The sequence below is a fragment of the Aspergillus sydowii genome (genome assembly GCF_001890705.1).
Source record: "Aspergillus sydowii CBS 593.65 unplaced genomic scaffold ASPSYscaffold_1, whole genome shotgun sequence".
Classification (NCBI taxonomy): Eukaryota; Fungi; Ascomycota; class Eurotiomycetes; order Eurotiales; family Aspergillaceae; genus Aspergillus; species Aspergillus sydowii.
In genome coordinates, this window is record NW_024467859.1 from 3888813 (window position 1) to 3914506 (window position 25694).

General features: G+C 52.9%; 13 protein-coding genes across 13 annotated transcripts; 6 read left to right on the forward strand and 7 right to left on the reverse strand.

The window, feature by feature from the left end:
• Nucleotides 1-185: 185 nt before the first annotated feature.
• Nucleotides 186-1500, reverse strand: ASPSYDRAFT_54176 (polysaccharide lyase family 1 protein; the record flags this gene model as incomplete). Its single annotated transcript, XM_040848805.1, has 4 exons — nt 186-791; nt 841-921; nt 967-1303; nt 1361-1500. The coding sequence occupies 4 exons, from the start codon at nt 1498-1500 to the stop codon at nt 186-188; spliced, it is 1164 nt and encodes a 387-aa protein (XP_040708556.1).
• A 356-nt stretch (nt 1501-1856) lies between these two features.
• On the forward strand, nt 1857-3321 carry ASPSYDRAFT_39499 (haloacid dehalogenase, type II). The gene is made up of 2 exons (XM_040845912.1): nt 1857-2400; nt 2457-3321. Exons 1-2 carry the CDS (start codon nt 2238-2240, stop codon nt 2999-3001), a joined length of 708 nt encoding a protein of 235 aa, XP_040708557.1. The 5' UTR covers nt 1857-2237; the 3' UTR covers nt 3002-3321.
• ASPSYDRAFT_343636 (purple acid phosphatase family protein) lies at nt 3321-5303 on the forward strand. Its single transcript, XM_040845234.1, has 2 exons — nt 3321-3694; nt 3738-5303. The coding sequence occupies exons 1-2, from the start codon at nt 3568-3570 to the stop codon at nt 5093-5095; spliced, it is 1485 nt and encodes a 494-aa protein (XP_040708558.1). The 5' UTR covers nt 3321-3567; the 3' UTR covers nt 5096-5303.
• Nucleotides 5304-5627: 324 nt separating this feature from the next.
• xlnD (beta-xylosidase XylA) lies at nt 5628-7982 on the forward strand (the record flags this gene model as incomplete). The annotated part of the gene is made up of 1 exon (XM_040851401.1): nt 5628-7982. The coding sequence occupies one exon, from the start codon at nt 5628-5630 to the stop codon at nt 7980-7982; it is 2355 nt and encodes a 784-aa protein (XP_040708559.1).
• A 93-nt stretch (nt 7983-8075) lies between these two features.
• On the reverse strand, nt 8076-9062 carry ASPSYDRAFT_54180 (aromatic alcohol reductase; the record flags this gene model as incomplete). Its single annotated transcript, XM_040848807.1, has 1 exon — nt 8076-9062. The coding sequence occupies one exon, from the start codon at nt 9060-9062 to the stop codon at nt 8076-8078; it is 987 nt and encodes a 328-aa protein (XP_040708560.1).
• An 851-nt stretch (nt 9063-9913) lies between these two features.
• ASPSYDRAFT_142220 (MCT family MFS transporter) lies at nt 9914-11442 on the forward strand (the record flags this gene model as incomplete). Its single annotated transcript, XM_040841223.1, has 4 exons — nt 9914-10739; nt 10792-10897; nt 10949-11224; nt 11280-11442. 4 exons carry the CDS (start codon nt 9914-9916, stop codon nt 11440-11442), a joined length of 1371 nt encoding a protein of 456 aa, XP_040708561.1.
• A 172-nt stretch (nt 11443-11614) lies between these two features.
• ASPSYDRAFT_1156540 (uncharacterized protein) lies at nt 11615-13851 on the reverse strand. The gene is made up of 5 exons (XM_040840025.1): nt 13765-13851; nt 13403-13658; nt 12515-13348; nt 12392-12468; nt 11615-12337 (listed from the first exon to the last, which is right to left on the reverse strand). Exons 1-5 carry the CDS (start codon nt 13828-13830, stop codon nt 11786-11788), a joined length of 1785 nt encoding a protein of 594 aa, XP_040708562.1. The 5' UTR covers nt 13831-13851; the 3' UTR covers nt 11615-11785.
• Nucleotides 13852-15108: 1257 nt separating this feature from the next.
• Nucleotides 15109-16761, reverse strand: ASPSYDRAFT_140046 (putative aromatic-L-amino-acid decarboxylase; the record flags this gene model as incomplete). Its single annotated transcript, XM_040841009.1, has 3 exons — nt 15109-15682; nt 15731-16661; nt 16713-16761. The coding sequence occupies 3 exons, from the start codon at nt 16759-16761 to the stop codon at nt 15109-15111; spliced, it is 1554 nt and encodes a 517-aa protein (XP_040708563.1).
• Nucleotides 16762-17835: 1074 nt separating this feature from the next.
• ASPSYDRAFT_39504 (uncharacterized protein) lies at nt 17836-18517 on the reverse strand. The gene has a single exon (XM_040845913.1). It carries the CDS (start codon nt 18482-18484, stop codon nt 17987-17989), a length of 498 nt encoding a protein of 165 aa, XP_040708564.1. The 5' UTR covers nt 18485-18517; the 3' UTR covers nt 17836-17986.
• A 1825-nt stretch (nt 18518-20342) lies between these two features.
• ASPSYDRAFT_54184 (uncharacterized protein) lies at nt 20343-21233 on the forward strand (the record flags this gene model as incomplete). Its single annotated transcript, XM_040848810.1, has 1 exon — nt 20343-21233. The coding sequence occupies one exon, from the start codon at nt 20343-20345 to the stop codon at nt 21231-21233; it is 891 nt and encodes a 296-aa protein (XP_040708565.1).
• Nucleotides 21234-21461: 228 nt separating this feature from the next.
• Nucleotides 21462-22892, reverse strand: ASPSYDRAFT_54185 (flavin-containing monooxygenase; the record flags this gene model as incomplete). Its single annotated transcript, XM_040848811.1, has 1 exon — nt 21462-22892. One exon carries the CDS (start codon nt 22890-22892, stop codon nt 21462-21464), a length of 1431 nt encoding a protein of 476 aa, XP_040708566.1.
• A 399-nt stretch (nt 22893-23291) lies between these two features.
• ASPSYDRAFT_140059 (uncharacterized protein) lies at nt 23292-24447 on the forward strand (the record flags this gene model as incomplete). The annotated part of the gene is made up of 3 exons (XM_040841010.1): nt 23292-23625; nt 23690-24083; nt 24144-24447. 3 exons carry the CDS (start codon nt 23292-23294, stop codon nt 24445-24447), a joined length of 1032 nt encoding a protein of 343 aa, XP_040708567.1.
• A 210-nt stretch (nt 24448-24657) lies between these two features.
• Nucleotides 24658-25569, reverse strand: ASPSYDRAFT_84756 (uncharacterized protein; the record flags this gene model as incomplete). Its single annotated transcript, XM_040851402.1, has 1 exon — nt 24658-25569. One exon carries the CDS (start codon nt 25567-25569, stop codon nt 24658-24660), a length of 912 nt encoding a protein of 303 aa, XP_040708568.1.
• Between the last annotated feature and the right edge of the window lie 125 nt (nt 25570-25694).

Consider the following 25694-nt stretch of genomic DNA (forward strand, 5'->3'; position numbering starts at 1 on the left):
AAATGCCTCATAGACCTACCGCACGTACGCCTCTGGATAGTAGTATTTGCTACGATACCGGGACAATGTTGTGCTGCTGTCGGTCTTGCACAATAGAATCAGAGGCCTCATATAGCTTCATCCATCAGTGACAGACATCGTTCACTTTAAGATGATTCAACGTGCATGGGTGACATCTAGAAGTTTCATATCTTTCCAACACCAGCATTAGCCACGACAGTCGACGGCACATCGGCTACACCAATATGCCCAATAAGTGAACCCTGGTAAGAAGCAGCCTGGCTAAGCACAGCAGCATCAGTTCTATCCGTCCAAGTCCCCGAATTACTCAATCGATTCCACTCGCAGATATACCCCAGCTGGCCCGCGCAATTCCCCGCCGCAGCAACAGTCGCCACGTCATAAATCAGTGCTCCGCTCGTCAACGAGTCTGGCGTGAGCGGTGTGGTGACAGAATCAAAGTAATTGCCTTCAAGCAGAGACCAGGTATTCGTGTCGATGTCGAAGGCGTGCCCGCCGATGTCCTTGAAGTAGTTGTTGACGGCGTGTAGGAAGATCTTGGAATCGGTGTAGTCTGTGCCGATGTGTGGTGCGCGGCCGGAGAGATCGTGCAGGTAGTTGTTTGAGAAGGTGTACCAGTCTTTGAGGCCGATTAGGAGCAGTGTCCAGTAGTGTTTGCCATTGCAGCCGGAGGACCAGGAGGTGCGGCCGTCGAACTCGTTGTTGGAGATCGTGACGTGGCCGGCGGTGCCCCAGCCACTTACTATCATTTGGCGGCCGATGAGGGAGATCTGTGCAGTTAGTATTTGTTTATTGGACCTGTATATAGAGGTTCACTACCTTGTTGTGGTCGATCCAGACGTAGTCTGCCCCGTCAAGGGTGATTGCATCACCACCCCAGACATACTGCGGGTTGAGGTTCTAATACTATCAGCCAGTGGATTCGGAAGCCAGGGGTATACTCACCGTGATATGGATATTCTGGATGATGACATTCTTGTTCCCTCCCCTAATCCTCAGCCCCTTCCCCTTGATGACCCCAGCAGAGCCAACGCCCACGATGCTCTTATTACTGCCCACATCGAGAGGGGTTCTAGCAGCATTATCATATGTACACGCGACCCAGGTCCCGTCAGTGCAGGTATCCTGGATCCAGGCCTGTCCGGCGGATGTTCCGCCAGAGCAGACTGTGGTGCGTGTACTGCAGCATTGCCCTGATGTAGTTCCTTCGGACCCGGTGAAGTCCCAGGTGCGGTCAATGAGGATGACGCGGGCGGTGCTATCTGTGATCCATTCTTTGAGTCTGTAAACGATTAGCTGGAAGACTTGGTTGGGACCCTGTGGAATATTATGTACTCACTGGGCAAGGCTTGACGGGGTGGCAGGGGTAGCAGAACCACCGCCGGTTGTTCCAGCTGCAAAGCCAGACGGGGTTCCTTTGACCTGGGCAGTTACAGCCCGGAAGCTGAGGGCGAGGAGTGTATAAAAGAAAGTCTTCATTGCCTTGCGTAGCATGGAGATGTGCAGAGAGTGCTATTCAACTAATGGATTGTCGGGTGGTCATGATTCCTTATATATTCAGTCTACAAGCATCTAAACCTGTCGGATATTTATTCTCATTATCTACGTCTACAGCCTGCATTGCCTTGAATCCTGTTTAATCTATATTCATCGGGCCTGCCTGGATGTATCACGGAGTCCAACAGCGGGCCTTAGGGTCCAACGCCACGGAGAAGTATTTCCATCCAGTAGTCGATATCACGTATTGAACCCATGTGATATATATTCATGTCGGGGTTCCTTACAGCATTCTTTCCATGTGATGTGTCTTCTCCAGGCAGCATTAACAGAACGGGCGCAAACCGGGCGGAGATCGAATGCACTGTATGCAGCGAGAGCAGTTATTGCTAGACTATATTGCTAGATTATATTACTGGAATATTTAATGCACTGTTGCTGGACTGAACTGGTTTCTACTGTTTAGATTGAATCGGATAAAAGGAGGCCAAGCATCTTCACCCCGCAATGATCTGTGAAACTGGTTGACCAGCCATGAGAGAAAGTTCCTGAGACCATTACATGGTTGAGATCTTCAGCTTATTTATTCGTCATGATAGGCTGAATATGCCGGGCGGACTCAGTCTGTGCGACCGTCAGCATGAGATAATGGGATACTGCTGATTGCTGCCCCGCAGAACTCGACGGCCAACTCTCTTCTTCCACTCTCCAGATCCAACATGGCGACCGAAAAGGTGCTCGCATTCGATTTATACGGGACTCTGCTCTCCACCGAGTCCATAGCCAAGAAACTCGAGGCGCACTTCCCCGCAAAGGCGCAGTCCATCTCGAGTCTCTGGCGCCGCTACCAGCTGGAGTACACCTGGCGCCTGAACAGCATGGGTATTCAGTTCTACTCCGTAGACTCCATAGAGATCTCAAGATGTTAATCAATTCAGGAATATATTCGCCCTTCTCCGAGGTTACCCGCAACGCCCTGCGGCACGCACTCGCAGAGCAAGACGCGTCCCTCAGCGACGACGCCATCGCCGCCCTAATGGGCGCTTACGACGAGCTATCGACCTTCTCCGACGTCGAGCCAACCCTGAACCGGTTAGCAGAGTGTCCGACCGTCAAGGCCGTCGTGTTCTCAAACGGCACGCAGGAGATGGTGTCGCATTCGGTGCGCCATTCCCCCGACTTGTCGCCCCACGCGGCGGTGTTTGCCGATATCATCACGGTCGACGGCGTAAAGCAGTACAAGCCCTCGCCGGATGTGTATTACCATCTGGCCAAGGAGGTGGGCAAGGAAGACGAGCTGCAGGATATCTGGCTCGTCAGTGGGAATCCCTTTGACATTGTCGGGGCGAGGAGCGTGGGCATGAATGCGGTCTGGGTTGACCGGGGTGGACGGGGATGGACTGATGCTGCAGTTCCGGGTCTGAGCCCGACCGTTGCAGTTACAAATCTCGAAGATATTGTTGGTCTGATCCAGGATGCGTGACGATCCTGTATAAAGAGTGCAGCGACTCTAAGCGATGTGGAGAGACCCACTGATAAGTGCCGAATTTTCATGTGAATCTACAGTACTTTATGCCATTACCTGCATAGACTTCTAACATTCTGATATTCTGTTTGTAATGGTAGTGGAAAGTCCGCCAGACCCTACTTTATACCTAGTAATGCCGTATCCAGCAGGCAGAAGACACAAGAATAGACCTCGTTACAGACAATCTGCAGACTGATAGTGAATAACCATGTACATACGTATTTACTGCTCCACTGATTAATCAACAGTCCTTAGTGGCCAGTGACGATCTGCGAACGCTGCATGTGGCCGCTACCAGGCACTAACAGTCCCTAGCCAGGGCCCGTCTGGATGTCCCGCGGTCCAGCTTCGGTTCCAGCTTCAAGATCAGCAGCGTGCCTGACAAGATCGTTGTTGATTGGGTTTGACGCCGTTCATGGGTGTTTAATCGTCGTCTGTCGATGCAGCAGCCTATATGATGGCGGCTGCCCTCGAGCTCTGCCGTCTGCGGGCATCTGCTCATAGATTGCTGCTTAAACACCATGAGACTCTCCTTGAAGGCTGTCCCGTTGCTGGCAGCGTGTGTCCTTGCAAAGGCAAACCTGCCTGCCCTTCCCGCTGATCTGACGACGCCGTTCCAGCAGCGTCTTGCCATCTACGGGCCCAATTGTAAGGCACCCACCCAGTTATTGACCTGTATTGACTGTCCCAGCCGTGTCTATCGGGTGGAATACATATGCCCAGCTAAACGACTCCTGCGTGGAATATGGCACCTCAAGTAGCAAGCTGGACAAGCGCTCCTGTGCCGCAACGTCCACGACGTATCCCAGCTCTCGCACATACGAGAACGTGGTCATCCTCGACGGCCTCACTGCCGGCATCACGTACTACTACAAGATCGTCTCGACCAACTCGAGCGTCGACCACTTCCTCAGCCCTCGCAGCCCAGGCGACAAGACCCCCTTCAGCATCAACGCCGTCATCGACCTCGGCGTCTACGGCCGCGACGGCTTCACGATCCAAGGCGACAAGACCAAAAAGGACATCATCCCCAGCATCGACCCATCCCTCAACCACACCACCATCGGCCGCCTCGCCAACACAGTCGACGACTACGAATTCATCATCCACCCGGGCGACTTCGCCTACGCAGACGACTGGATCCTCACGCCAGCCAATCTCCTAGACAGCGAGAATGCCTACCAGGCCATCCTCGAGAACTTCTACACGCAACTCGCCCCGATCGCCGGGCGCAAGCCCTACATGGCCAGCCCGGGCAACCACGAGGCCGCATGCCAGGAAATCCCCTTCACGACCGGCCTGTGCCCCGACGGCCAGAAGAACTTTACAGACTTCATGCACCGCTTCGGAAACACCATGCCCAGCTCGTTCCCCTCAGTCTCGACCAACAACTCCGCAAAAGTTCTCGCGAATAAGGCGCGCGAACTCGCCCAGCCGCCCTTTTGGTACTCCTTCGAGTACGGCATGGCTCACATCGTCATGATCAACACCGAGACGGACTTTGAGGACGCACCCGATGGCCAGGGCGGGTCGGCAGGTCTCGGGGCTGGTCCATTCGGCGCAAAGGACCAGCAGCTGCAGTTTCTCGAGGCTGATCTGGCGAGTGTGGACCGGTCCGTGACGCCCTGGGTGATTGTCGCCGGACACAGACCCTGGTATACGGCTGGTTCGGGCTGCGAGCCCTGCCAGGAGGCCTTCGAGGATATCCTGTACAAATACGGAGTCGACCTGGGTGTGTTTGGACACGAGCATAACTCGCAGCGCTTCCTGCCGGTTTATAACAGCAACCCGGACCCGAAGGGGATGCAGGATCCCAAGGCGCCGATGTATATTGTCTCTGGGGCGGCGGGGAATATCGAAGGTCTTTCGTCGATCTCGACCAAGCCGGATTTTACGCAGTTCTCGAATGATGAGAATTATGCCTATGCGACGATTCAGTTTGTGGATGCGAATCATCTCAAGATTGTCTTTCTGGATGTCGTTTCTGGGTATGTTTTGGATCAGAGTACCCTGTTTAAGAGCCATAAGGAGAGCTTTGTTAGGCAGTAGAATGCTGCATAGATACCAGGACTTTGTTAGTAGAGGATATACAGATTTCCTACATTGATGGCCTTCCAGCCTCCAACCTCCAGCCTCCAGCCCGGAGATCCCCCGTCCTCCACATTTGCTTCTCTCGCACGGACGCCGGTTAAAGTCCGTTGGAGACCTTCCCATGCAGTTCATGATCGTCATATCTCAATTAGCCTGAAGCGAGACTCGGATATTGCGGATGCTTCACGATGCTGTTGCCACCAGGTCCACGACCAGGTTCGAAACTCTTGGTCCTGGAACAGGCTGTCTAAAACCGGTAGATAAATATCCAGATATCCAGTTAATTATTAATGATGATTCTTTAATCAAAAGGAATTAGCCTAAATATGGAGTCCCCGCATCTCTGGAGTGATCTGCACAGCTTCTCCTCTTTATGCAGCTGCATTTATCCATCGGCATTTATTCGGGCATTTACTGCCCATATAAGACTTCAACAGACCTCCAACAGAATTGTCTCAAGCAAGCACTTCTCCAAGCTGAAGACGGTACCATGAAGCCCCTTTCTCTCGCCGCGTGGGCAGCCCTGCTCCCAGCAGCAGCCGCCCAGGCAAACGAGAGCTTCGTCGACTACAACACCGAAGCCAACCCTAATCTCTTCCCCCAATGCCTCGCACATCTCAACCACTCTTTCCCCTCCTGCAGCAGCGGGCCTCTCGCCAATACCCCCGTATGCGATCGCAGCCTTGACCCGATGACACGCGCCAAAGGCCTCGTCTCCCTCTTCACCCTCGACGAACTCCTCAACAACACTGGAAACACCAACCTGGGCGTGCCCCGCCTCAATCTCCCCAACTACCAAGTCTGGGGCGAAGCCCTGCACGGCGTCGGCCGCGCTAATTTCCAAGATTCCGGCAAATTCAGCTGGGCCACCTCCTTCCCCATGCCCATCAACACCATGAGCGCCCTGAACCGCACTCTGATCCAGCATATCGGGTCGATTGTCTCGACGCAGCTGCGCGCTTTCAGCAACGCCGGCCACGGCGGCGTGGACGTCTACTCCCCCAATATCAATACCTTCCGCCACCCCGTCTGGGGCCGCGGGCAGGAGACACCCGGTGAGGACGCGTTCCTTGCGGCTGTGTTCGGGTACGAGTATATCACGGCTCTACAGGGCGGTGTTGATCCCGAGACGATCAAGATTATCGCCACGGCGAAGCATTACGCCGGGTATGACATTGAGAGCTGGAATGGGCATTCAAGGCTGGGTAATGATATGCAGATCACGCAGCAGGAGCTATCGGAGTACTATATGCCGCCGTTTATGGTTGCGGCTATGGATGCGAAGGTTCGCAGTGTGATGTGCTCGTATAACGCCGTGAACGGGGTTCCGGGCTGCGCCAACATATTCTTCTTGCAGACGCTGCTGAGGGATACCTTTGGGTTTGTGGAGGAAGGGTATGTCTCTGGGGATTGTGGTGCTGTGTATAATGTGTGGAATCCGCATGGGTATGCGGGTAATGAGTCTGCGGCCAGTGCGGCGTCTGTGCTTGCCGGGACGGATATTGACTGCGGGACCTCGTATCAGTGGTATCTGGACGAGGCGGCTGGGGATGCGCTTGTTGCGAGGACCGAAATTGAGAGGGGTGTTGTGAGGCTTTATGCGTCGCTTGTGGCGGCTGGGTACTTTGACGGTGAGGATGCGAAGTATAGGGATATTTCGTGGGAGGATGTGCTGGAGACGGATGCGTGGGATGTTGCGTACCAGGCTGCGGTGGAGAGTATCGTCCTGCTGAAGAACGATGGTGCTTTGCCACTGAAGGACAGTGTCAAGAGTGTTGCTGTTGTTGGTCCCTGGGCGAATGTGACCGAGGAGCTGCAGGGCAATTACTTTGGACCTGCGCCGTATCTGATCAGTCCGTTGGATGCGTTCAAGGAGTCTGACTTTGATGTCCACTATGCCAAGGGTGCTGATCTCAACTCGAACTCAACTGCTGGGTTCGAGGCTGCACTCAAGGCTGCGAGGAAGGCCGATGTGGTTGTCTTTGCTGGTGGTATTGACAACACCATCGAGGCAGAGGCCATGGACCGAGAGAACATCACCTGGCCGGGCAACCAGCTGGACCTGATTAACCAGCTTAGCAAGGTTGGAAAGCCGTTGGTTGTCTTGCAGATGGGCGGAGGACAGGTCGATTCGTCCTCGCTGAAGAACAACGACAACGTCAATGCCCTGATCTGGGGAGGATACCCCGGCCAGTCTGGCGGCCATGCCTTGTTCGATATCATCACTGGAGCAAAGGCACCTGCAGGCCGTCTCGTTGCCACACAGTATCCGGCCAACTATGCCATGGACTTCCCAGCAACTGACATGAACCTCCGTCCCAGCGGGGATAACCCTGGCCAGACTTATATGTGGTACACCGGCGAGCCAGTGTACGAGTTCGGCCATGGTCTGTTCTATACCACGTTCGAGGAGTCTACCAAGAGCACCACTGCAGGACCGTTTAATATCCAGGAGATCCTGGCTGAGACGCATCCCGGCCATGCACGCGTTGAGCAGAAGACCCTGCTCAACTTTACCGCAGCCGTCAAGAACACTGGAGATGTCAAGTCCGACTACACAGCCCTGGTCTTTGCCAACACCACCGCTGGCCCGGCGCCGTATCCGACCAAGTGGGTTGTCGGGTTTGACCGTCTGGGAGGACTGGAGTCTGGCGATTCGCAGACCCTGACCGTGCCTGTCTCGATTGAGAGCGTTGCACGCACGGACGAGAAGGGCAACAGGGTGCTCTACCCAGGATCGTACGAGCTAGCCCTGAACAACGAGAGATCGGTCGTTGTCTCGTTTGAGCTGAAGGGTGACAAGGCAGTTCTTCTAAGCTGGCCAGAGGACACCACGAGCCCGTAATCTGTATACACCAGTTGCGGCAGTATACTAGCACGCCAGTAATATACCAGTTGCAGGCATATAATAGCACCAGAGTAATATACTATATCCCCGTCAACCCCAGTATTTCTCTATAAACTCCCTGATAGTCGTCGGCTTGATCTCTGGACACAGCTCGTTCAAGGTCCCCTTGACCACTGACCCCCCATTGCCACAGAGCATCGTGTACTGGATATCCATCCTCTTAAGGAACTCGCCCTGATCCAACGCATCCAATTTCCTCTGCAGCTCTGCCCGAGAAACCTCCTTCACATTCGCCCTCCCAAGTACTCTCCTCAAGATATCCACAATCTCTCGCAGATTCCTCGTATCCCCAGCAATGCCCAGTTCCCTGCCCCCCCATTCATCCAGCCCCAAAGCCGCAACCACAAACCGGCCTACATCCCTGATATCCGTCATAGTCAGATCCGGGTACCTCCTCCCACTCCCCCCTCCATCGTCCATAACCGGAACCTCCACCCAAGCCGGCTCATCGCGCAAATGAAACATCAGCGGGCTCTCCGCAAACCCAGCCAGCGCCTCCCGTTCCACATCCTTATCCTTAATCCCAATAGCGAGGTAATTCATAAACATCCCCACCGGAAACGCCGCGGCATCGATCTTCCCCTCGGCGACTTCCTTCTGCACCTCCGTCCAGATGATGCTTTTCCTCGCGTCCAAATCAACCTGGTCATGTGTGTCCTGGGCCAGAGCCCATTCGGAGGGCGCGAAGCGGTGCACCCGCGCTGTGATACTCGCTTGCAGGAGGTTGAGATGGTAGGGGACGCTCTCGGGGCCGGGAATCAGTAGCGCGGAGACGACGGTGTTTATGCCATGGAGGGCGGTGGTTAGGGATCCTGTTGAGGCGTAGTTGACGTAGCGGGTTTCTATGGGGGTTTTGGAGTTTCGTAGAGCTGTGGATGAGGCTGTCCCGTCTGGGTGGGAGGGCGTTGCGCGGGAGAGAATGACGGGGGTGTATTCTGGGTGTTCGAGTAAGGCGGACACGATGGACTGTCCGATTGTGCCGGTGCCGCCGGGGATTGCGATGAGTTTGGGGGGCATGTTTGGTGTTGTTGGTGAAGAAGTGGAAGAAGTTACTGGGGGGGGGGAAGTGTGGAGGGTTGATATAACCATGGATACGAGCAGGATGGATACGAGAGGTTGCGTCACAACTCGTGTTGGATTCTCTGCGAATCAGAAAGTGAACCTGACTCGTATTTGAGGCTGACCTGCGAATCGAAACTAGGCGAATAAGAATATCGTTGGATTATCAGTATGGTGAGTTTTAGGCAACAGAGTCATGATACCAGGCAGCACAAAGTAGGGTTACTCAGGAGAACCCAACTTCACCAATTTTACCAACTCTGCACTGGAGTTACAGTACAATAGCCTTAAGAATCAAGGACAAATGAAATAGCCGCAGTAATGAATCATGCTAACAGCATCCCCGGTCGCAGTATCTTGTCGGTGGACACGACTGTTCCGCATCCGGCGACCTGGGCCAGCGGCACTTTGCCAGCTGCATGGACGGCCAACTATGAAAGCACCGTTTTCAGTGAGACAGATGAATCATGAAGTTTATGGTTATAAATAAGGCTCGGAGCGAGCACCGACTGATGGAGGGTCGGGATCGCTCGCCGACTCATCGGGATCGTCGGGATAGACTCAGAGCCACACAGACCAGCCCAGTTCTAGATTTTTCTGGATCTCCACGCCTGATCAGGAAGCAAGACGCCTCCCAATCGGAGTCCTGCCCCGAAAAGTCTCTGATGGCGTGAAGACTGGCGACTGAAGACTGACATGCAAGCCCCGCGACTCCAACAACTCATCCTGTGACTCACGCCTGGCCATATTTCTGCTCTCTCTCCCAGTCGTTCGGAGGGCCAGCTTCCACATCCCAACTGGAATTTGAAATGGACACCAAGGGTCCCCAGGTCCATACCACCTCTGGATATGAACTCACTGAGCCCTCAACCGCCCACAATCGCGACCGGGCGGTGTCTGTCGTCGAGCCCGAGGACCCATTCAGGTCTGGCACCATCACCCCGCGGTCAGAAGAGGAGGCCAGCGACGACGATGTGTTCCCAGACGGCGGAACTCGGTCCTGGCTCGTCGTGCTGGGGTCCTTCCTGCTGCTGATGGCCTCGTACGGCCTGATGAACTCGGTCGGCGTGCTGCTCTCCCACCTCGAGTCCCACCAACTGGTCGACTACTCCAGCCGCGACATTGGCTGGATCTCTGGGATATTCGTCTTCACGGCCCTCAGTCTGGGCATCTTCGTCGGTCCCCTCTTTGACGCCTACGGGCCGAAGGAGCTCGTCACTGCTGGCACGGGTATCTATGCCCTGGGCATCCTGCTGACTGCGGAATGCACCCGCTACTGGCACTTCATTCTCTGCTTCGGCCTAACGGCTGGCATTGGCGCTGCCCTCGTCAGTAACGTGGCAATGGCGTGCGTGCCTCACTGGTTCCACCTCAAGGCTGGCATGGCCCTCGGCACAGCCATGGCGGGCTCTGGGCTGGGGGGTGTGGTCTTCCCCTATATCATGCGCGAGACTTGGAACCGCATCGGCTTCAAATGGGGCATGCGTGTTGTTGCGCTTGTTGTATTTACACTATGTGGACTGGCCTCTGTGCTGGTCAAGTCGAGGCTTCCCAAGGGCGGCAGACTGAAGGCCGCGTTTGATATTCGCTGTTTCAAGGATGCCAGGTTTACCTGGTTGTCCATTGCTACTTTCTGTATGGCCCCATCAACCTTGTTAAGCATGTTAGGATGATGCTAACAAAGCAGGCCTGGAACTGGTCGTCTTCGCCCTCACCGGACTCCTCCCCAGTTACGCCATAGCCCAGGGCTTCAGCGCCAACGACAGTGTGAACTTCCTCGTCGTCCTGAACGTGTACGTCACCCTCATAATAGCACAAGAATAACTGCCAGCTAACAACCCCAGAACAAACTGCGTCGGCCGTCTCGTCGCCGGCCGCATCGCAGACGTCTACGGCCGCATAAACATCCTCATCATCCTCGTCGTGATGGCCGTGATCCTCATCTTCACCGTGCTCTACCCATTCAGCAGTTCCCTTACCGCATTGTACCTGTTCTGCGGTACATACGGGTTCGTCTCGGGCTCGTTTATCTGTCTTGCGCCCGTCTGCGTCCGCCAGATATCCCCCGCGAAGGAAATCGGGATGAAGTTTGGGACTTTGTATGGGCTCGTTGCGTTTGCGTGAGTTCCCTTTCTTTGCTAACTGTTTGATGGGGTTTGGTGTTAACTACTGTAGAACGCTTATTTCTGTCCCCATCGGTGGAGAAATGCTTGAGAGTGTCGGCGGCCAGGTTGTCGTCCTGTGGCTGGGTGGCGTGCTGGCTGCGACCATTGTGCTTTTTGTGATTGCCAGGTGGGCTTGCTTGGACTATCACTGGAACTGGAGGACCAAGATTTGATCTGCGGATGATTTCATCCGATCTATCTATTCGAAACAGGGCTGTGGGCGACGAAGAGAAGGATAAGGGGTAATGTGAAATGACAACCAAATATGCAGTCTTATTAGACTGGAAAAGTCTTGTATGTTTGCAGCGATATTTAGCGTGCTTTACTGTTTTTGTGTCTGAAATTGCTTGCGTATATATGTTTATCTTGGTCTTATTGTTTGGCATATTGTTTACGAGTTTCGGATAGAATGTTCACCTATTTAATAATGTTATGTTCATGAAATTCATATACCATCGAGAATGCATATCTGCAAAGGAAAGAGCATTCACCCTGTAAATATGTAGTATAACGCCATCAGTACCTTCTCAATGACACCAGATACCGAATCTGCACCTGTGCTGGGTCATAAACGACATACTGTCCCCAATCGTTCATGGACGTTTGGGTGCCATGGAGATCTGGGATAAGAACTCCGGCGAGGCTGGGATGAATGGAGTCGGCCATCATCCACTGCGTACTCCAGTAATACTCGGCTAAAATGGTAGAGAATGTCCCCGGCAGTTTATCTCGATAGCCACCACAAGCATTCGTGATCCAATTGACTGGGTGTCCCAAGGCAACATCGCATAGCAGGAGCATGGCCGTGTCATTCGAACTGACAGACGAAGTATATCCAAGTGATCTACTGGCACTGTCTGAGAAGTAGATGCCATTCCCCAATGCCGATCCATTTGTATGAACTCCAGGGGGTCTAATCTGGAGGCCTTGATTGAGGATTCCGGCAAAGTTGATGGTCCTGGAGCCGTGCCACAGGAGGCGACGGTTGGAGACGGTGAGGTTTGAGTCGATGAAAGAGTTAAACCGATCTTCTTCACCAGTGCGGCGGATGCGGAAAATGTCATCAACCTAGTCCGCGTTAGTTGTTATGTTAAATGTTGTATATGGTTTGTTTATTCATACCTCATGCAAGCCGTGCCCGTATTGTGTGGCACGAAAGTACTGTAACACCAGCCTGAATTCCATAGATTTGTGCTTCACTGTTGGTTGTCAGTTTAGGATATTGAAAGTGCAGTGTGTGCATACAAGGAGTTATCTCATCTAAATGCAATGCTTTTAGTTCTCTGTCGAATGGATGAACATAACTTCTATCGATAGAACTGAGGATATTGTTTGCAATCACAGCATTTGCGAGATCATCAAGGAGGGCCATCTCCTTTTCGATGTGACTCGCGGCAGATATAACCGGGGGCTTGTTCTTCCCAAATACGTGGGGGATCAGGCTGAAGTAGTGGCTGCTCAATCTCCGTGTATTCTCTCTTAACGAGGCCCCCGGAATATTTAGATCTGTAATCACTTCAGAGAGCTCCTTCAGGACAGAGTATCCCTGGGCCAGGGTCTCTTTATTGAGCTGTCCCAGTGGCAGCTTCCTTGCATCATATTCTGATAATGCTGTCGTGGCGAGTAGGTCCTCCTTGTTGAGGATCAGGGCGAGGACTTTCTGAACGGACTCTGGCAGAGTACATTCCGGCGGCGAGATGTTATATTTAACGTTCTCTGCATTTGCGATATTGAACGGGTCCTCATCGCCATTTCGAGACACATAGCTGGGGGCAATATATCTGTATTTTCCCTCTCGAGCAGGATGCCAGAACCTCGTCCACCAAGAAAAACCCGTCTTCTCATAGAACCGTCTCTCGAAATCCTCCTTGGCCGTTTCCGCGTCGCAGGGTGTACATTTCAGCTGGTGCGGGTTTTCGCCTATCCGGCCCCAGCACCCCCAACTTACATATGTAGCTTGATCCTTGTCGACTAAGAGCTGCAGATGGAAGAAGTTATTCGATTTTGCATTTGACATGCTGTGCACCAGCAGAGCATCCCATGGATGGCCGAACTGGTCCACGGCAATCGAGTAATCGTCTTCAACAGTGACGGTTAGCTCATGAATGTACGTTCAATGCATCAGGTACGTACGTCTAAACTGGCAAGCCCTATGAGCAGGGACAATGATCTTCTGACTCCGCGAGAATAAGTCAAGTCTTGGCCGCTTGTTAGCTGTGTCATCTGTACAGTCACCGTCTTCATCTAATAATCGTTTCATCCCCGCAGCTTGACCAGGTATTGAAGAAGTAGCAGCATCAACGGCGTTTCTTGGTTTGACCCTGTACAGTGTCTCTGACAATGGCGTCCCTGCTATCCGCGAGTCAATCAGCCAGTCTTTTGAAACCAGCTCGCATGTATATGTATTATACGCTTCGATGACTGAGTACACATTAGCCTAAGCGTCCCATATCATTTCTAGAAAGAGCCATGCCCTTCGACCCGTTATTCTCTACCTCCCGTATGGTTGTAATCAGGTGCGTGCATTGCGGTGTCACCTTTGCGCTAAACCGAGCGCCCATCTCCTCAATAATGCTTTTCAATTGTTCTGTTATGAGCTGTTAGCTTGTCCGCGCTGCCTAGTCCACCGCAATAAACACCAAGAGCTTTCGTAAACTTGCCATGTGTATATGTCATATGGTGTCCTGTCACACTGATAACAAGGTTTCGAAATGGACTGTCTGCGGACCTCATCCCCACCGGCTGGATCTGAGTGGCAGACTGTGTACTGCTACTGGCTATACTATTACTAGTCATTGTATTTCTCATTGATGGAATCTGTGCACTTGTGAATAGTTTGGGTGTTGGGTTTGACATGGTCCTAACGCGTAGACTCTCCTTTTCTTGTTGAATACGGCGCCGTAGCTTTTCTTGGAATGAGAGCTTCATTTTTGGAGAGACGTGTTGTGGATTGGATGCTATGGCAAGCCGATGAGCATACTATGAGCTGAAGTGTGGCCGAGTTAAAGTTAAGGCTGCTTGAAGGCGAAAGAAAGTATGAGGCCAGATAGGAGAAAGAAATGAATATGCAAGCTGGATATCGCCTGTTGAAGGCGAGGTGCCAGGTTTGAGGTTTGTGAGTTGTAAGGAGCGAGTGAGAGACAGGTCAAATAGTTAAAATAGGTGGCTTAAAGTTTGTAGCTCTGATATGGTCTTTCTGTCATCCGGTATGGATTCAGTGAGGGTATCCCCTGGGTCCAGAGAGAAAGCGAAAGGTATGCGTCTTGGTGCGGGTGTTTCCTGAGATGGAAGTGCCTTCTTCTAGAGAGCAGCTCGCTATGGCAAGGCAGAATAGCTGGGGTATTTGAAGGGTTATGAGACAAGCTGAAATGCACTAATGAGTGAACGACAGAAGCATTATTTGATCTTGAGGTCTCTTATGAACCACCGAACCAGATGTTAAAGTGCATTCTGATGGGCTTCTAGCAGAGGAACGAAGCGGATACTGCCTGATAACTGCAAGTTTTGATTCCTGTCAGATATTTGTCAGTTCTAAGCAATATGTTAGTAACAAGACTCTCACATGGTGTCGAGTATGCACGCAGCCAGCAGCGTAACATAGAGTAACCCTAATCCTCTAACCCCCCAGAATCCCCTTCTCAATACCAGTTCAGGATTGAAAGGGACTTTACAAGATGGCTCTTTACATGTTGCAACTGACTTCCCCATCCAGCGGAACCCTGACCGATACACTGGCATATCCTATCTCTGTTACCAATACATAGATAAGACTACCCACTCTCTGAGGTTTGCACGATATATACAATGATATTTATATAGTCTCTATGATCCAAAATTTACTATTGCGCCTTTTGAAGGGCCTCCTCGGCAGTGTTGACGAGGATATCAAACGCGCGGCGAATATATTTCTCGTCCGCACGCTCGTTGGCACTCACAACACGAATAGCATAGATTCCAGCCATTACTGTCGAAGTGATAAAGATTTCTCCTCGAGCGTTCACAAGCTCATACACCTCCTTGGTCACAGCGTCGGAATGCTCATCCGGCTTAGCTACAGTCGACCCATTGACCACAGCCCCATTCGCATTAGCTAGCTTCGGCGCCTTCACCCGGAACACCGTCAAGCCGAAGACGGGTTTCGTGATGATCTCGAAAAGGTCGGAACGGCTACGCAGCAGATCGGAGAAGGTATTTCCGAGGGTGATGCCCTTGCGGACGTACTCCTTCAGTCCGTTCAGACCGTAGCTACGCATAACAAACCAGATCTTCAAAGCGCGGAATCGCCGACCAAGCGGGATGGACCAGTTGCGGTAGTCGATTACCTGCCCGGACTCGGAGAAGGGGTTACGCAGGTAAGCTGGGGTGATGTCGAGGAAGTCGGTGAGGTCGTGGCGGTTGCGGACGTAAAGGGGGCTATCCTGTATCAGTATACATCTCTCGGGCTCTTAATGCGGTACCCACCTAGCATCGAAATTGACGAGCAGCCACTTGTGCATGTTCATGTTGAAGCTGTCAATGCCCTCCTCAAAGTCCTTTGCAATGTACTGCCACTCATCCGCAATCAGCGCAGAGCCAGCATACGCAGCGTCAATATGCACCCAGATTCGCTGCCAGTGCGGCTTCTCCTTCAGCACGGCCACGATCTCCGCAAAGCGATCCACCGCACAGGAATTCGTCGACCCAAAGCACAGCGTAATAAAGTAAGGGGTCAGGTTATCCGCATCCAGCTTCTCCAGCATCCCGCGCAGATCCGCACCCGTCAACGCCATATCATTCTCCAAGCTGACATTGATGCTCCGATACCGCGTCCCCGCCAACAGCGCCGCCTTGGCCGTGCTGCTATGGGTCTGCGTGCTGCTCAGCGCGACCAATCTCGGCCTCAGCTCCATCACCCGGTCCTCATACTCCATCGTCCCCTCCGTCAACCCCTCGCTCTTCGCCTGCTGCTGCACACTGCGTTCCCTCGCGGCAATCATAACGGTCGCAACGGCATCACTCGCACTCATCTGGATAACACCACCGCCCTTATTCTCCGACGTGCTCAGAAAGCACTTGGGCAAGCCCATCGCCTGCGCCATCCAATCCATCATAATCGTCTCCAGCTCCGTGCAGGCCGGCGAGCACAGCCAGTTAAACGCCGGGGCATTGAACGCAGCCGAGTACATCTCGCCCAGGATGCTGGGGTACGAGACGGTTGCGGGGAAGAATGCCATGAAGTTGGGGGACTGCCATTGTGTGAGCCCCGGCTTGATTTTCGCGTCGACATCTGCTTGGATGGTTGCCCATTCTTCGGGCTCGGAGGGCGGCGCGGAGGGGATCTGCGGGCGCAGGTAGCCGGGTTCGACGGTGGGGAGGACGCGCTGGGTGTGTAGGTTGTCGAAATGGCCGATTACTAGATGTAAGTGTTAATTGGATACCTAGAAGTGCAGAGCAATTGACGTACTGTCGTCAATGGTAGCATGCGCTGCTGTCCTGAACTGGTCGCGGTCCATTGTGAAGCAGATGCAGGCTCGGAAGCGTTCCGAAGTGCCGGATCAGATGTGTGGGGGAGTTGGTGGGCAGGAGTACGGGCAGGAGAGGGACAATCGCTGTGATATATGTTGTCGCAGCAATTGCAGTGTCTGTATACTGCAAACCAGGAACAAAAGAAACACACGAAGCAAGGTGGGAGCAATTGAGGGGAAGATGAAAAGTCTGGAAGAGCCGGGACTGGAAGAGGAGCTATTGCTCAGCGTTTTTATCGGTGACGCGCTCGTCAAAGGGCGCAATGCGGCCTCGTTCCGCTGCAGTTCCGACCAAATTCCGATCACTAAACTGAGTCAGTCGCAGGCTGATAACAATGGTCACTGTTTCTGCAGTTCTCTGTTAGTTGATTGATCAACTGTCGATATGCATCCGGAAAAATGACTTTCCATCTGCCAGAGATACAGTGACGTCTGGGAATGTGGCGGAAAATAATCGTGCTCGAATATATATATCGGTTTTATTACGGGAATAACAAAGCACATTGGCCCAGGTACACTGCAATGAATAAAAATTGGATTATGGCACATTTAAGCATAAGCTATTGAACAACAGCATTTAGGCACGAATTGATCAAGTACAATACAACCTGAGAACTTTGCAACGCTTACGAAGTATAAGTAGACCTCAACCCCAGATCTCGCTCATTTCTGTGGCATGCCGAGAATATACGATTCGGTTCGTATGCCACTGTTGCCAACCTTTGGTGTCCAGCCTTCCTAGAGCAAATGGACTGGCATCTACACTAAACTGGCTTATTCAGAGGACATCAAAAGCTCACCCATGGAGAAGGCATTCTAGCCCTGTGGGAATGGTTGGACAGTTATCTGATACTGTCACAACTACGACACGCCAGGAGTAAGGGGTCGGGCTGTAGGAATAGAAGAACATGTGGGTTGAAGGAGAGCAACGCGGTATACTTAATTCAAAGACCCAGATAATACGGACGCAGGTCTGGAAGAAATCGGCAGGCATTCACAATGGATTGCTAACCTTGAACTTCTAATTCTCGATTAAAGGTAAAACATCAAGATGGTGGAAGTGGTTAATCAATAGTCTATCTTGTATTTTTTGGCGAGATGGTGATTCGTGGAGTTATGTTTGTAGTTCATGTTCATAATATATCAATCCAATGGATCTTTAAAGGACCAAAATTATCTATGTACAACGGAGTCCCGAGACACTTCGTTCTTTTTAACCAGAGGTGACGTGGAGAGGCCCGTTTCCATCATCAACAGGGCAGCCGTCACTGTCGGAGTCAAACTCAACGACACNGCTAGAGTCCTGACCGATCGAGATGCCGATAAAGGTGGTATCGGTCTGGCCCTCGCCAGTTCCGAGGCTGTTGCCATCGCCGTCCTTGACCTCGCAAGTCTCAGGGTGGCCAGCGAAGTCGGCCTTGCACTTGAAGGTGCGTGGGGTGGACCAGCAGTCACCCTCGATGGTGAACTCGCGGCCGTCGCCGGTGTTGTAGCAGGGGGAGTGGTCGTTGGGGGTACCGTCGTTGTAGATGGCATCGCCGCTGTCGTTGATGATGGCGAAACCGCCGTAGTGGCCGTTGGTGTTGCCGCCAGCAGGGCCGGAAATGGTAGAGAAGTCACCGGCAGAGAAGACGACCTTGAGGTGCTCGGCGGAGACGGTGGCAGAGGTTGCCGCCAGGAGGAAGAGGACGGTGTTGCGGATAGCGGCCATGTTGAGGATGTGTTTGGTTTTCTTGGATTGGATTGAAGGGTTGTTCCTGGTGTCGATGCTGCTGTCGAGGACTCTTTTATACCTCTCTGCCAGAACGGTGACGCACGCCACCAGACAGCCCCAATCCTTGTGAAGACATGCCAGGGACCAAGGATCGCGCTAAGGAACAGTTGGGGGCTGTTCGAGCCTTCAGCTTGTATATCGCTCCACTTTTCAGGGCACGCCGTGCCACGATCGACAGTTACTCCGACGTTTGTGGCCATCACAACGAGCGGAAAATGTGGCACGCCGATCTGGATGACGAGCAGCATGCACCTCGTCGACCGATATGAAGCAGAACTTGTCAGACTGATTCTCCGACTCTTCCAGAGTGCGCCCCGTCTGACTCGACGTTGATTAAAGCGTAGATCAGCGGGAAATGTCCGTATACACGTGCGCTTTGTCGTCTTACCCATCGGGGACCCCGGGCATGGAAACACGGTAAGTACTGTAGAAGGATGAGGAATAATATCAGTCTCCTGTAATCACCAACTGGCATTCAGTCCTGTTGCTATATTGCTTATATACAAAGATGCAACGATAGCATGCTTCCAACATACCTGCAATGCTATTCTTCGGAACCCATACCAGCGTTTCCCATGTCCAATGCATCTATGAATGTAACTTTAATTGAGAAACTGTGAATGTACCCACCCACTGCAGGGTCTACACGTGAAAACAAGACACACAAGGCGAAGCTTGGGGTCCCAGCCAAGACGCTTGAGAGTTGAACCCGCCCTGGACGATCACTTTGGGGGCCATTCGCGTAGCTCATATCACTCTGTCTGCGCCACAGTGAGCGTGTCCTATCGCGTACCGGTATCTGATGCCATCGGCTTTTCCTTGGTCTGTACACCGTTCGTTGGTGTAGATCAGTCTTCTCGGTCAAGTTCCGTCCGACGCTGCCATGATCCCCTGAACAGTCGGTGAGATCGCCTGCCTGCTGTCCAGGTTTGCTATATATGTTTATTCCGGTTGTTCCGTTATGTCCGTTCTTACAATAATTACCCAGGGCCTCAAACTTGGTTCGGAGGTTAAACAGTTCCCTGTCTGCTGCCGCTCCATTTCTCTAGATATGGACTAGATACTCTTTACATTCCTTCCGTTCGCATAGAACAATTACAGATGTTCTTTCCAATTGGCTCAATTGGCTCTGCGACAGTGATAAATAGTTGCAATGACAGTCAATTTCTATATACATGGCTATTAAGGCTGCATAATAGCGGCCATGACGGCAGGTCCGAGGCAGTCTCACGTCTGCGGCCCCGAGCACCAAGGACCCGAAAGTGGGCGCGAAAGAATTATGCTTTTGACATTCAATATCGAGTATAAGAACTGCAGCCGGGTATGTGGGGATTTATATAGGGTGCTACACTGGAGTTGGGTGCATAATTCCGAGTTGTACTGTAACTCCGACTTCCTGTCCAACCCCACGAATACTATACAACCCCGGGTCTCTTGGCACGTAACCCCGGATTGAAATCTGGGAATAGAGAACTGGGAATCTGCTCCCGAGATGCAGAGGTATCGGAACGTGGGGAGAGTCTGCCCGGGGGTTTCCAGGGCTTGTGCTATATAACTGGCATTATTGACATCGAGCCTTCAACCCCTTTAGTTCTCTACTCGTACTGCACTGCTATTACTTCTAAGGCGGGCTTCGTGGCTCTACGCAAAGATATTTTCCAACGGCGACAACTACCCAATATGAAGTGGCTTCTTCAAACCGCTGCGGCGGCCCTAGTTTTCGGCCTGGGTATATCAGCTACGCCTCTGTCTCCCTTGGTGCAAAGGTCAAGCACCTGGCTGTTCAAGACAATGCATGACAGATATCGTTAATCAAATCCTGGAATCTATGATGGACCACGAGCCGTACACCTTGCCCCTCGCACCCATCTATAAGGCGACCGAGAACTCGCACCCAGCAGCCCTGAGCATGATGACCCTCTGGCGAACCGTCACGAAAGCAGGATCACCAGACCTGCTCGCCATTGACACCAGCGCCGGATCAGCATACTTCTCCCTGTCCATCAGCGAAGGCAATGACCTAGCCCAATCAGTCCTGTGGGCTCGGATCAAAGTAGTCAACAGACAGATCACGGAACTGGAGCTATACATCAACCGCTCCCGCGGCGACCACGGGTTCTCATTCTCGTCCGAGGAACTCCCAGCTAACTACAGACGGTGGATGTCGCCGCCGCCTCGTGAACAGAGAGCGACCCGTGCAGAGCTAGAGAGTCTAAGCGAGGCGACCTTCAACCCCAACAGCACTTTTCCAGTAGCCGTCGCCGACGACTGCCAGTTCACCGAAGTGGGAGCGACTGTCATTGATCCTGGTCCTGACGGGGACGGCTCATACGCGCCGCTGGGGTGTAGTTGGATAGATGCCCGTCCTGCTGACGATAATGCACGCGTTAATCTGGTTATTGACGAGGAGCTGGGAATTGTGGTGACTGGGGCTATGGTCCCCGGTTTGGTGTATCCGTATGGGAATGTCTCTGCCTTTATCCCAGACCAGATGACGGAGGCGCAGGCGGAGCAGGATGAGTGGTTTGCAGGTAAGATTGCTGCTGGTGCTGGACTGTTGTTGAATCCTACTGCGGCGACTGGAGAGACCTTGCAGGTGTTGCAGTATTATAATAGCTCGCTTCAGGGGCAACAGGTTATGCTGTATCTCAGTGGGCCGGGGATGGTATCTGCCTGGACAGGTTGAGTTCTATTGTCTCGTCGCTCTTATCTGACATTTAACTCATTACAGTCTCATGCTCAACAACTTGCGGTGTCTCTTTTGCTGTTGTTTGGGAAGCCTATTGTATACCAATAGCATGAATGCTTTAAATTAATTTGCAATGGTGGATATACTAAACGCACATACAGGATCACATCAATAACAGTATTATCATCAAAACACGTCTTAATAAAACAAGTGAAGGCCACAATTCTAAGAAAAGACCAGCCCCTTTCTAATATCCCCAAACGACGCAAAGTACCGATCCGAAAAGTATCCAGTCCGCGACACCCACGGCCTCTCCCCAGACGCCTTGGGCAGATCCTTCTGCGCACGCTTGACATAGTTAGACTGAAGATCCAAAGGCGGACGAGTATCCAGCCGCGCCTGGCTCTCCATAGTCGGAGTAATAGTTGAATAGGAGTTGTTCCGCATGTGCTTGAGTATCCTACATCCAAGCGTCATTGCAATATCCGCCCCAAGCGTCCAAGACGCATTCGCAAACCCTATCACTGTCATCGCATTCGGGAGGTCCTGCAGCATAAGCGCATTCCACATATACTTCTCGGACGCGTCGAACTTCTCGCCCTGGATGTATATCGGAATCCCGCCGAAGAATCTCATGCGCAGGCCCGTTGCTGTGACGATAACGTCCGCGTTGAGCGTCTTGCCGCTTGTCAGCTGGATTCCGGCTTCGGTGACGCTGTCAATAATGCCCGTCTCGACTTGGGCTTTCGTGGAGCGCAGCGCGTTGAAGAAGTCCCCGTCTGGACAGGCGCAGAGCCGCTGCTCCCAGGGGTTATAGCGAGGCGTGAAGTGCGGATCCATCCCGATGTGTGGGGGGAGTTGTTGCTTGATTCCCTTCTGGAGAAGAGCTCTGGCAGCGTGTGGGAAGCTCGTGCAGAACTGGTAGAAGAGTTGCGGGACGGTCAGATACCATAGTCGGCGGAAGTGATATAGTAATGAGCGTGGTAGGAGCCTGCTCCAGATCGTGTTGGGGCTTCGGTTGGGGATGGAGGCGAGGTAGGTAGGGCTGCGCTGCAGCATTGTTACGGACTCTGCGTTCTCTGCCAGTGAGGGCACGAGTGTCACGGCCGTTGCACCACTCCCAATGATCACTATTTTCTTTCCTGCGGCATCGAACTTCTCGGGCCAGAATTGAGGGTGGATCACCTCGCCTTTGAAGTCCTGCAGGCCTGGGATTGCGGCGTCCAAAGGGTCGTGGTAGTCGTAGTACCCGGTCCCGAATATGACTATCTTGCTGCTGAGGTCTTGCACGTTTCCCTCGCTTTCAACCTCGAGATTCCATTGCTGTCCGTCCCATTTGGCGGCCTTTACGCGGTGGTTCAGGCGGATATGCGGCTTGAGACCATGGGCGGCAACCGCATCATTCAGGTACTTCAAGATGTCGCCCCCTTCTGCAATTGGATTTGGTTGGTTCCAAGGGAACCACTGGAAGCCAAAAGTATACAGATCAGAGTCTGATCGAATGCCTGGGTACCGGAACAGGTCCCATGTACCGCCGATGTTGTCGCGTGCTTCCAAGACAGCGAAGCGGTAGTCAGGAAATTGTTCCTGCAGGCGGTAGGCGGCATTGATTCCTGATATACCGGCCCCGATAATGAGGACGTCGAATGAAGACATTGTGAAGTTGAAACTGTAAGTACGATTAAGACCGTGTAACTATGGATATAGTCGAGGGGGCCTTGGCTGCTATATATACCCACCACCAGAACGCCACCTGATTAAAGGATGAACACCCCCTCTTAAATTGCCATAACCGACATTCAAAAAAAAAGCCGAGGCACATATCCAGCATTTGGTGTCGTTAACGGTGTGGCCTGTTGCGTTCCCAAAGCGGAAAAAACCCACCGCCATCCAGGGATCCACAGGCACGACGCAAATCTGCTGCGTCTGTGCTGGCTGACTATAAGCAAAATATGCCGAGGGAATGTGATGCGGAGCATAAATCTGGGTATAAAAGCAAACAGCCTGCTAGTTCGGGAATCCGTAAATACCATATCATTGCTTCTTCAACACACCATGTCGGCCAACCAGCTACTACAACTGTCCCTGGACAAGGCACAGGCTGTCTTTTCCCAGCTGCCTCCTGGAGTACAGGGGTTCCTTGCAAACCCGATAACACGCAAGGCGATTCTCCTCGTGACGGCCTATAAACTTTTAAAAGGGGTGAACGGCTACCTGTCCCAACAGGTCCAGAATAACTGGGTGCGCGCGCGTCCATGGAACCCACAGAAGGAGCTGGCTGTCATCACAGGAGGAAGCAGTGGGATTGGAAAGCAGATAATGCACGACTTGACCAAGCTGAATGTCAAGATCGTTATCTATGATATCCAGGAACCTACCTTTGCATTGCGTGAGTCCTCACTACCTACAATAACTACTACCCATAGTTGGCACCGACAGGCTGACCATCTCAGCACCGAACGTCTTCTTCTACAAAGTCGACCTCACCTCCTCCGCTGCAATCAAAGAGGTAGCCACACAGACACGCAAAGAGCACGGCCATCCCACAATCCTAATCAACAACGCCGGCGTCGGCTTCGGGGGATCGATCCTGGAGGAGCCAGAAGCGAAGATCCGGCTGACGCTGGAAGTCAACACGCTCGCCCATTTCTGGACTGTCAAGGAGTTCCTCCCTAGTATGATCCAGAACGACCACGGGCATGTCGTGACCGTCGCGAGCATGGCCAGTTTCGCGGGCCTAGGCGAGATGGCGGACTACGCTGCTTCCAAGGCTGCGGCGCTTGCATTCCACGAGAGTCTGAGCCAGGAGATCAGACACTGGTATAAGTCGAAGCGAGTGCGCGCGAGGTAACTAAGCCGCCTGTCTAGTTAACTGTCTAGCTAAGGAGAGAAGGCTAATGAGTGCAGTATAATCCACCCACTCTGGGTTCAAACACCCCTGATCGAGGACCTGGTCGAGTACCGCGCGCAGTTCAAGCAGCCGATCATGACGCCCGAGAAGGTGTCCCAGGCAGTCGTCAAGCAGCTCGTCAGCCAGAACTCGGGCCAGGTTGTTGTCCCCTCTTCGCACGGGGCAGCGTCTTTGCTGCGGGGGCTTCCCAACTGGATCCAGGAACGCTTGCGAGATCACTCCTCGGGGGCGTTCCTTCGGTTGCGACAGCGGGAGCAGGAGCTGGGGGGTGTGGGTGGAAAGCGGGGGGCCATGACTTGAGTGATGTATTTGTTCGCAAGAGGCGTCGAATACGGATTGCAGATCGAGGACTAGTCTGTATATAGCAAAAACCCTCCGCCAGTGGGTCTTTACGAGACTTTAAAGCTGGTTGATGTGGAGCTGATGCGACAACTTATGATTGTTGCAACAATATCCGGAATTTAATATTTTCCACAAGTTGTCTGTAGTATTCTGTATTTTGCCTCCGAGTTAAGCAAACAGTGCCTTGTTTTCCGCCACCCACTCCTCGAAGCCCTGCGCAGGCTTGCCCGTGTATAGCTGCACGTTCTGGACACCCTCCTCATAGTGAGCACGGCCCCCCGTTTCATCCGCCGTCGCCCCAGACTTTCTCACCATATACTCAGCCAGCAGCTTCGGAATGCCCGCTTGGTCAAACTCATCTAGAGCTTGCTGCTCGCTCAGAGACCCGATCTTAACCGACTTGCCAAGGACCCTGCCAACAGCCAGAATGGCCTCGGCATGTCCCAGGACTCGAGGGCCATAGAGGTATACCTTGCGCTGTCCGTTACGAGGCCCATTCACCAAGATCTTTCCACCAACAGCGCCCATATCGCCCGGGGTGATGCAGTCGAACCTGAAGTCCGGCGCAAACAGGTCCACCGCGCCATCGTTAATCCCTTTCTTAGACCGCAGCAGGTTCGTCGCAAACCCACCAGGTCGCAACGCAACATAGTTCTCCGCCCCAAATACCTCGTCCAGCGCAATCTCCACCTGCGCGTGGATGAAGGGGATCAGATCGCTGGGCTCGACGTCCCGCGGGTCCCCGGCGATGGTATAACTGGACAGGAACACAACGAACTCGACCCCGGCTTCCTTGAGTGCCGTGAGGGTACCGCGCATATTGTCCCTGGTAGCGTGCGCGCGGTAAATAAATGCGCGCTTCGCGCCGGATTCCTTGATAGCTGCACCGACGGAGTCGGGATCCGTCAAGTCTGCTTGGACTCTTTTGTAGCCGTCGGCCTTTTCTTGCTCTGCGGTGAGGTCCGGGATGGCCTTCTTGGTGTCGCGCATGGCGAGGAAGACATTGGCGCCGTTGTCCTGGGCAGTGCGCGCTACAACTGAGGCGACGCTGCCGGTTGGGCCGAAGACAATCACAGACATGGCGTGGATAGAAAGTTGCAGGTACTAGAGGTGTACGAAAGACGTAGGTGATGAAGGTGAGAGGAGGGGGTTTTAAAGCAGGTTAATCTCGGACAAGACGAAAGCGGCATTCGTATTGCTGGAGT

Excerpts from the sequence above, each read along its gene's own strand:
- ASPSYDRAFT_39499 (XM_040845912.1), top strand. The coding sequence starts at position 2,238 with ATGGCGACCGAAAAGGTGCTCGCATTCGATTTATACGGGACTCTGCTC. Across the intron at positions 2,401-2,456 it reads CTGGCGCCTGAACAGCATGG|GAATATATTCGCCCTTCTCC; the intron begins GTATTCAGTTCT and ends TAATCAATTCAG.
- ASPSYDRAFT_343636 (XM_040845234.1), top strand. The coding sequence starts at position 3,568 with ATGAGACTCTCCTTGAAGGCTGTCCCGTTGCTGGCAGCGTGTGTCCTT. Across the intron at positions 3,695-3,737 it reads TGCCATCTACGGGCCCAATT|CCGTGTCTATCGGGTGGAAT; the intron begins GTAAGGCACCCA and ends TGACTGTCCCAG.
- ASPSYDRAFT_1156540 (XM_040840025.1), bottom strand. The coding sequence starts at position 13,830 with ATGGGCGCTCGGTTTAGCGCAAAGGTGACACCGCAATGCACGCACCTG. Across the intron at positions 13,659-13,764 it reads TGATTACAACCATACGGGAG|CTGGTTTCAAAAGACTGGCT; the intron begins GTAGAGAATAAC and ends TATACATGCGAG. Across the intron at positions 13,349-13,402 it reads TAGGGCTTGCCAGTTTAGAC|ACGATTACTCGATTGCCGTG; the intron begins GTACGTACCTGA and ends TCACTGTTGAAG.